Source organism: Corvus kubaryi, unplaced genomic scaffold, assembly GCF_017639235.1.
Source record: "Corvus kubaryi isolate FWS band 111438036 unplaced genomic scaffold, C.kubaryi_AGA036_p1.0 37334, whole genome shotgun sequence".
NCBI lineage: Eukaryota > Metazoa > Chordata > Aves > Passeriformes > Corvidae > Corvus > Corvus kubaryi.
In genome coordinates, this window is record NW_024581108.1 from 25,293,333 (window position 1) to 25,303,157 (window position 9,825).

The 9,825-nt window shown below is 47.4% G+C and overlaps 1 protein-coding gene across 6 annotated transcripts in view; it reads right to left on the reverse strand.

Annotated features, from left to right (window-relative positions):
• LRRC7 (leucine rich repeat containing 7) overlaps nucleotides 1-9,825 on the reverse strand; it is a 60,140-nt gene that overhangs the window by 26,463 nt on the left and 23,852 nt on the right. For 5 of the 6 annotated variants that reach the window (XR_006016530.1, XM_042030993.1, XM_042030989.1 and 2 more), the window contains exons 7-11: nucleotides 7,971-8,045; nucleotides 7,388-7,532; nucleotides 6,438-6,510; nucleotides 2,470-2,599; nucleotides 1,963-2,078 (exon numbers count right to left, since the gene is read on the reverse strand). Coding sequence is in view for 5 of the 6 variants with exons in the window: in XM_042030993.1 (XP_041886927.1) it covers nucleotides 1,963-2,078; nucleotides 2,470-2,599; nucleotides 6,438-6,510; nucleotides 7,388-7,532; nucleotides 7,971-8,045 (539 nt within the window). In the remaining variant the exon portion in view is untranslated. Of the gene's footprint in view, nucleotides 1-1,962; nucleotides 2,079-2,469; nucleotides 2,600-6,437; nucleotides 6,511-7,387; nucleotides 7,533-7,970; nucleotides 8,046-9,825 lie in introns of those variants that run through there. The other variant, XM_042030992.1, reaches the window with a different exon arrangement.

Below are 9,825 nucleotides of genomic sequence, written 5' to 3' on the forward strand. Positions count from 1 at the left end.
CCCTGGCTCTCTTTGGCTCTTCTTTGGCATGAACTCATCCAAAGGAACAGCAGGGATTGCCTGAATGGTGGTGAAGAAACTGAGACCACAGAAAAGCAAAAAAGTCACTGAAAATCCAACATAAGAAGGTGTCTGAACTTAATCCAGACTCTTTGGAGTAGAATGTGGGGACTTTTTAGTCTCATTAAGGTGGGAAGTTCCATGGCAGAAGAATTATCCCAACATCTCAGCAGGGCAACGTTCGAACTCAGCCGGAGCTGAGAGCAACGAGAGAGGAACAGCTTGGAAAGGTTCACTTCCCAAAACACTCCAGAAGAGTACAGGAGACGATTCCACCAGGTTTAGAGACAATTCCACCGGGTTTAAGGGTTGAAGGTCTGGGATCTGGGTCACCAGACACCACGGAGGGGGAGTGGGAAGGGCACAGCTGCCACGTCCCACCCCGTGAACAAACATCACATCCCACCCCAAGGAACAGCACATCCCACCCCACATCACTGGGATGCTGGTCCCACAATCCCACCCCCCCCAGTGGAAATCCCAATCCTCTCACAGCTGGGGAGAAAGGAGGAGGGGCAGGGAGCTGGAATTTTGCTGGAATCCAGGAAGGCTGGGAAGCCCTGCCTGCCCCTACCCCTGAGCTGCCTCCCCCTGTCCCACCCCAGCATCCCAGTCTGTCCCTGCACACTCGGATGGCCCTGGAATCAGCAGCTGACCTGGCTGGAAAATCGCTGGGGAAAAAATGGGGAAAAAACCCCAAATGCCCCCCAACAGTTTCCTGCTTCCTCAGCTCAAACTCCTGGCACAATTCCAGGCTGGCAAAGGGGGCAGTGACCCTGCTCAGGGTGGTTTAACGTGCCAGGGAAGGCTCCCTGCATTCCTGAACTCCCAGGACATCCTGGATCAGCACTGTCCTCTGCCCCCCCCACTCCCGAGCCCTCCTGTGTGTCTCCACAGGGCAGAGAAGGGACCAGCCTTGGGAATATCCACCTGGAAATCCACTGGATTTGGGACAGGCCCACACAGGATGGAATTTATGCCACACGATTGCAACGCAGAATGGAACCGAATTAAGGAATTTCAAAGAGTATTCCAGGGGGTTTTCCATGGCTTTCCATAATTTATCATTTATGTCCAACCTGAATCTCAGCGATGAAACTGCTGCCACAGGGCTGGAAAGCCCTTCCCTAATTTTTCCTGAGTGTGGTTGGAAATTCATGGAGAGAAAATGGAATTCACCCCCCGCATCTTGCACTGCCCAGCAGACCTGTGGTCCTACTGCAAATTCCCACATTCCTGGCACATCCACATGGACCAATCCCAGGGGAATTCAGTCTTTCCACGTGCCTGTGGCAGCACAGGACAGGGATCAAGAAAGGCTCATTTTAAGCATTTGTTTCTTATCTAAGCACAGGCCTGTGCAAAAGGACAGAGGAATCTGGGGTTTGACCAAAAAAAAAAAAAAAAACAAGGAAGGAAATGAAAAATGTTCCTTGGATTTCAGTGGATGCAGGACAACAAATTCCTGTTTCCTGATTCCCTGGGTATCAGCTTTTTAATCATTAAATATTGCAAAGCTACAGACAATGCGAAAGCCAAATATCTCATTTTTTGGATGGAAACAGCAGGAGATGAAAGAAGGAAATGGGGTTTAAGCTATTAAAACACACCAAGGTCCAGATTTTGGCCTTACTCAGTTTTCCTGAAGTTTTCCTTTGGATGTCAAAGGAACTGAGACCAAACCATAAAGATGAAAAAACAATCAAGATTCTTTCCTTACAGTTTAAATGAACTAAATGATAATTATATTATTTTTAAACTAGAATTCTAAAGATAATTTTTTATTTTAAAGTATATTTTAGAGAAATGTATCTTTACAAAGACCTCAAAGGAAAAGCTTAAATTTTAAAAAATGAATTCTTAAATTGGCTAAAAAAAAAAAAAAAATGCTGTGAACTGTACCTGTTATCACTCAGATTTAACACCCTCAGCTTCTGCATCTGGCCAATCTCATCAGGAAGAAATTCCAGTTTGTTGGAGCGCAGGGACATCACAGTCACATTCTTACAGCTCCCAATCTGTGGGAATGCAAAAGCCAAAATGATGGAATCCCAAGTTTGGGAGTGTTTATTGTCACTTTTCATGTCAGGAGGTGCTAAAGTGGGTTTTACTGAAAGGCACAAAAGGCAGAAAATCCAGGAGTCAATCAGAAAATGACATTTTCCTCTTGGCAGCAACCTCAGGGAATGCCTGGGGTTCCTCCCGCTGCTCCTCACCGGGATATTCCCAGCTTTCCATGGATTTACTGCTCCCTTTTTTACCACTGAGCACAGCAGGAATATTTGCTCTTGCACATCAAGACAATGCAATTGCACAAGGAGCTGCCTGAGCACATAACGTGTCTGTAGGGGCGGGGATGGAATCCTGGCTCCCACAGCCTGGGATTTATCCATGGAATCCGCTGCTCACCTCTCTGGGCAGCTCCGGCAGGAAGTTCTCGTCCACGGCCAGGGTGCGCAGGTTGTGCAGGTACCCGATGGTGGAGGGCAGCGACTCCAGCTCGTTGCAGCTGCAGTCGAATTCCTCCAGCAAGGACAAGCTGGAACGGGAAACCCTCGTTAGGGACTGGATCATCCCATGAACAACCCCAAACCTCTGCGGGCTCCACAGCCTCACCAGCTCCAGGCGTCACCCTGAGAGGGAACATCCAGGGCAGAGCTGCTGTGGTTCCTCGTGGATCCCTGGAAGTGTCCCAGGCCAGGCTGGACGGGATTGGAGCAGCCTGGGAGAGCGGGAGGTGGCCCTGCCCACTGGATGGGCTTTGAGGTCCCTCCCAACCCAAATCATTCAGTGATTTCCACGATTTCCCTGGCAGAAGTCTGTAAGAACAGGATTTTTGGAACCCACTTGAAGGCCACTCGGTTTGCCCACGTTATCACTCAGATTTTCTGGGATATTGAGGATATTTAAGAACATGAGGAAGAATTCCAAGCAACTCATTTGGAACCAAGAATGTGACCTTTGGTAATCCAAGTAACACTTCCCAACGGGAATATATGGATGTAAAACCCGTTATAGAGCGAGATATACAAATATATACATAGTACATATGGAGGCTATAGACATATTCCAAAATATTCTGAAGAAATATTTCCTGACTCTCTTCTAAAGTGAGACTGCAAATTAAAATTCTTCAGGGGAAAGTTGTGTGACCACCACAGGTGCCACCACCCAGCTCCTTGGCCCCCTTTGCTCCTCACACTCCACCTCTTACTCTCAAGTACTTTAATCAATAGCAAGGTCAAATGACAAGCAATTATTTCTTCCTAAAATTTCCCGTCTCCCTGTCCAGTGCCTTAGGGACTTGTCAGAGGATTCTCTGTTTTTTTTCTCCAATATTTTGGTGGATCTGATAAGAAGTGCAGTTCTGGCAACACCTCCCACAGACCTTGCTCTGTAGGATTCACAGGAGTCTCAGCTGCAGGGTTGGCCCCTCACTCTGTATCTAATTTGCCTTTATTCCAGTTTCTTAATTAAAAAGATCTTTCAGCCTTCAGATTTGACACCCCATGAAACCAGGGACTGCTGTTCCTCCCAGGGAATCCTCAGAACTTCCCTCAAATTGCTGCACTCCAGCAGGCAGGGAAGCCAAAGGGATCAGGGAGAGGGTTCCTTGGAACACATCCAAAGGCTCTGCCAGGTTCTGTTCCAGCTTTCCTTTAAACCAGGCTCTGCAGGCAGCACAACTCATTCCAGCCACACACAGAAGGATGTCAGGGAAGGCAGAGGCTCAGTTGTTTCCCTGCTTCACGGGAGCAGAGGGAAGCCCGGTGGGAATCCCGGTAAACTGCAGGATGAGCAATTCCCCCTTTCCCTGCTGATAACACACCCAGAAAGGAGATAAGCTTAATTGAGAGCTGCCGCCTTCCCAATCCAGCAGGAGATCTGACACTCTGAGCCGCATCCATGGACCTTTCCCTGGCAGTGAAGGATGACTTTATCAGCCCGGAATTTTATTGGGAAGGTGATGCCTGGCACAGCCCTTCCCGGCTGTTTTCCTGCCCCCTGCCATCAGGAGATGGCACAATAGAAACACCAAAATCCCTGGGAAGCTGTATTTCCCCTCTGTAGCCCCTGTGGTGGAAGAGCTGCACTTCAGAAAGGGATTTTCTGTCCCTCACGGATCACGGATCGGGCACGAGGGGAAGCTGGCAGGAGCAGCCATCATCCTGACAGTGCTAATTCAGGTAAAATATCGTTCACCTGGCTGTGCTGCTGGGAGAAATTCCCATCTTTCCCGACAGGTTCAAGGCAAGGCAGACACAAATCAGCTGCTGGTCACTTGGGCACCCACTGGAACGGGGCAGTTCATGGCCCAAGGAAAATGAGGAATATTCTCAGAGAGATAAGCAGAGAGATTCATGGAGTAGGAAGAGTAATTCCAGCCCACCCAAGATCCAAGCTGCATTTCCTACAGCCACAGCACCCAGGGAATGGCCAAAGCAGCCCAAATCCCAGGGGTCACCTCCAGGCACTGTTCATCCAGCATCAGGCAAAAGGAAATTTGCAGACCAAAGAATCCCAGAATCCCAGACTGGTTTGGGTTGGGAGGGACCCTAAAGCCCATCCAGTGCCATGGGCAGGGACACCTCCCACTATGCCAGGGTGCTCCAAGCCTTGGACACTTCCAGGGATGGGGCAGCCCCAGCTTCACCTGTGCCTTTCCTGCCCTTTCCCTTCCAGTTCAAAGCCATTCCCCCTGGTTCCGTCACTCCAGATCCTGCTAAAACCTGGGAATACAAATCTGCTCCGGCCTTTGCAGCACCTGGCACAGACTGGCCCCGTGCCCCAAACACCCCCGAGCTCCAAACACTGCCCCAGGCCCAGCTGTGGGTCCTGAATTCCCCTGGCACCTTCCCACCCACCCAGATCCCACAGGCAACATCCCCAGCCTTTGGCTCCGTCAGTGAATTAATGGGAATCCCTGATTTTGGGTGGAATGTTTGATTAAGCTGGGCCTATTGTGCACTCAGAGCTACCACGGGCTTGTCCTTTGAACAGAAATCCCAAAAACGAGGGTTGAGCTCCCCACCAGAGCATGGAGTCAGCACTGAAGTGCTCTCATGGAGAAATCCCAGAGGGAATGTTCCCTCCTGCACTCTGCCAATCCCTGTGTGACAGTAACGGGCTCTGGGGGGGTTCCACCACCGGGATTTAGGAGAAAGAGCCCCAGCAGGAATCCATCCGAAGGGATGAGTCAGAGAGCCAAGTTCATTCTCATGTGGGAGACTCTGCCCTCCTTAGAGGAGAGGGAATTTCTCACTGGAAAAGCACAGCCAGGGGCTCCACCACAGCGTGGAGATCGCAGGTGATCCCACCTGCTCTGCAGTTCCACCTCGGAGCTGTGGCTGGGCCTTTGGAAATGTAATTAAGGCTCCACAACAAACACTGAACAGATGTTGGGTTAAAAACGGGATTTCCCCTCAATTGGAGCAATTCAATAAATAAAAAAGTTTTAAAAGGTTTTAGAACTTGACTCCCAAAATTGCTGAAGCTGGATATGAAATCCATCTTTTTGCAGCATCCAGGAGAGCTTGGAGCCTTCGGAGCTTTCACTTGGAAGAGAATTTACTGCTCCACAGAGATTTGGGGAGCAAAGATTTGTCCTTCAGCGATTCCCATCACCAGCTTTTAATGCTCCCCATGAATGTCCCATAAACACCCCAAGGATGAGCCAGCTTGGGCTTTCAGTGGCTGCAGCTGAACAGGTCACAAATATGGATTACTTTTCCCAAATGGCACCACAACAGCTCAATTCTTATTGAGACAGGCCAGGGCCAGGGCTTGGAGCAGCCCGGGATAGTGGGAGGCGTCCCTGGCCTGGCAGGGGTGGAACGGGATCCTTTTTGAGGTCCTGGGGTGCCACCAAGCTGCAGACCCTCAGCAGAAGGAGGCAGAGCCGTGTGAGACCCGACACCAGAGGGCTGCAGAGCGTCCCGAGTGCTTCCCGTGATCCCAGCTCCTGGAATCCTTCTGGCTTTCCCACGGAGGTTTCTGACATATTTTAGGAGCCCTCCATCCCTATGAGGCCACAGCCAGATCCTTCCCAGCTCCAAGCCCTGGCCCTTGCCATGGGAACACATGGATTTTCCCCCAAATACTTCTTCTTCTACTTTTGCTGCTCTGCTCCCCCCAGCTGATTCACACTGAAATCTTTGTTTCTCCTCTTGGAAAATTGGATATATTTTACCTTCTCACCCCTGGCACTGAGAAATCCCCAGGATTAAAAGTGGTGCTCCAAATTTAAGTGTCACAACCTGGGCGTTGAAAATGATTTCATAATTCAGTGTATTTGTTTTATTTTATATTTGAAAACCCACACTCCTTGAGCAGAAGAGAAAATGTATTTTAATTAAAAATGATAAACTTGGACTCACTTTCCAATGGCGTTGGGCAGGATTGTGAGCTGGTTGTCATCCACCTTCAGAGTTGTCAGTCTCTTCAACAATCCTGCAGGAGAAATTATGGATAAACAGCTCCCGTGGATATTTCCTGGGATCCCACAAGCAATGATTTGCAACCCCGAACAGCTCCACTCTGGATTTTAGGAAGTATTGTTCCAAATGGATTTATTCCTGCTAAATGCCCTCTAAAAATCAATCTGGGCAGAAATCCATGGAACAAAACTCCTGGGATTGATGGGGAGACATAGAAGACCAAGATGGAAAATGGGAGGAGAAGACACCCAGTAAGAGTGTCAATAATTAGCATTGTTAACTAGCAATCCATGTTGGAATTGGAGTAAATTGATTTCAAATGGAGGAATTCTACAGTTCCATGTTCAAGAGGAAAGGGAAAAGCAAATATAAGGGATTGGGACTGAAAGGAAATATCCTGATGGACAGAGGGATGTGCCTAGAGCCACCTGGCTCCCAGAACTTCCATAGATCCCAAATAATCCAGAAATTCCAGGCGTGTAAAACAGTAAAAAAAAAAAGAAAAGAAAAGTAATAGTTTGAATAACTTCCTTTTTATTTCCTTTTTCCACTGTGAATGAGCAGCAGATTCCTGCCAGAGCTTCCCATTGTTCCCCTCATCACTCTCAGACTGATTTTTACATTTAAACCAAATCAGTTCTGTCCTTCTTGGCTTCTTTTCCTTAAAACAGCAAGCCAGGTGGATCAATTCCCTCTGACCATGGAATTCTGCTCCTGACTTAACAAAACAGGAGTGCCCAGACACCATTTTCTGCCCCCTTTGGCATTTAATGGCACTTCTTGCTCCACGGTTATAAAATCCCGGAGTCCCAAAAAATAATCCTAATAATTTAAAAAAATATATTAAAAAAAAAAAAAAAAAAAGAGAGGAATCCCCAAGCTTTCCTCACCTATGGAATCTGGCAGCTGCTGCAACATGTTGGAGGAGAGGAGGAGATCCTCCAGCCCCTCACAGCCCGAGATGTCCAGGTCGACTGTCTCTATCCTGTTTTTTGACACATCCAGGTACACGAGCTGTTTTAACTTCCCTATAGACTTAATAGCACGTGAGACAGAGTTACTTGAGCAGATAGAGCTGTTAATTAGAGCGTTAATTAGAGACAGACACACAAATCCAGCAGATCCGGAGTTATCTCAGCACCCTCTGGATCGTTGCTGTCCCCGCGGCAGGGCCGGGGTGGGCTCGGCCTCAAAGGAGAAAAAGGAACCTCCCCCCCACCCTGGTTAATTAATGTGCTCCAAATTCATTAAATCTGCTGGAATTTGGCATTCCTGGGCCTGCAGCTATTTCTCCAGCTGGACACAGATCCAAGGGATATTCCCAATTCCCACCTCCCAGCAGGCAGGTGGAGCTTTTCTGTGTTGAACCATCCCATTCATTAATGACTCTGTGCACCCACCCAGGAAATGCAGGTGTTCCCCACCAGGCAATCACCAAACCACCCAATAATTCCACAAAATAAATGTCCATACCCCAGGTAGCACTTGCAAGGAATTATTGTCCATCCACAACTCCTTTAGATTCTGGATTTGTTCGAGAACCTCGGGCTGGGGAGAAGAACAAATAATTATGGGCAGCTAAATAAAGCAGTATTTCTTTAGTTAAACAAAAATCAGTATTTTCTTAACAAAACAGCTTCCCTCTTCACTTCCCTTTGGTTTTTTACAACCCCCCTCAGCCTTTCAGGCGCTCAAGGACAAGGAGAGAACATTCCCCTCGTGTAATTTAACCACTGCTGCTCTTCATCAAAACGTGTAACATTTCAGCAGCTTTTGCAGAAGGAATGAGTGGAAAGGACACATCCTTGGGAGATTTAATATCTGCAGCTGGCACACCCGGGAGTCAGGATGCACCAGGGATCATGGGCACTGATAAAACCTGGAGCTGCAAAATTAAACTTTCATCTGGTTCATTCTTTTCAGCACCTCAGGGTACCAGGGAGAGAAGCTGAAAAAGGCAAGTCCCCGAATCACTCCTCACTCCTTACAGCTGGGAAAATCCAGAACTACAAATCCAGGTCAATATATATTCCCAGGTTTCCTCAGCAGTGTTTTCCTTTCCCATGAAACACTTTCCACAGCAAACCAAGACCTGGAATTTGCCTTTGCCCTCTCAAGTTGTAGAGATTTTTTTCAAAGCCTGGCAGAACCTGGCATTAAATATGCCATGAAATATTCCATGAAATATTCCATTCCAAATCAGGTTCCAGCATTTGGAAGCAGTACAATTGCCCTGGAATGATTCCAACGCAGGCAGGAACAAATGGACCTTCAGACCATAAGAGAGACCTCGAGCTGGTCCGTGTGGTCTGGTTTGGAATGCTGCCATTCCCAGAAGAAATCTGATTTTCCACTTGCCCAGGAACTGTGGGAGGAGCTCCTGATGTCTCATCAGGTAAGAACAAAGCTGATAAGGTGGAGAACTCATTCCTTGTTTTCCACATCTCCACATAATGAGTTCCTATTAAAAACTATTGGTGAACATTTTAAAGATGATTTATTTTGCCTCTGTTAAATCCATTGAAATTCTGCTGTCCTTCAGTGATTAAAACCACTTCTAATTTCCAGGCTAAATTGATTAATGGTCATTTGCTACTATTTATTCCTGCACTGATTAATGTCTCTTTATCCCTCTGGAGTGTTCACGGGCTGAGGTCATTATGGATAATCATAATTTCCCCTCTCAACTTTAATTTGCTCTTAAATCCCTCTCATTAACAGACACCTTTCTCCAAGGCCCCTGTACAGAGCACACTTTGACGGGGAATTTCTTGGATTATAATTTCCCAGCATGATGGGATTTCCCGTTACTATGGAGCACCATGGAATATTCCACATGATGGCACTTCATGATCCAGATGAGATCTCGTGGATGGGTTGGTACTAAAGTGGCATGAAAACCTTGTTTGTGTCTGTCAGAAATGCTTTGGTTCGGGTCTGTTTGGGGAATATCTTCATTTTCCACTTAGGCTGCTACAATTGGAACAGGGTAGAATGGGAATAGGAACAGGACAGAAAAGGAATAGGAATGGGAATAAGAACAGGACAGAGAAGGAATAGGAATGGGAATAGGAACAGGAATAGGAATAGGAACAGGAGCAGGAACAGGAATAGGAACAGTAACAGGAATAGGAATGGGAATAGGAACAGGACAGAGAAGGAATAGGAATGGGAATAGGAATAGGAACAGGAACAGGAACAGGAACAGAAACAGGAATAGGAATGGGAACAGGAACGGGAATAGGAACAGGAACAGGAACAAGAACAGGAACAGAAACAGGAATAGGAACAGTAACAGGAATAGGAACAGTAACAGGAATAGGAACAG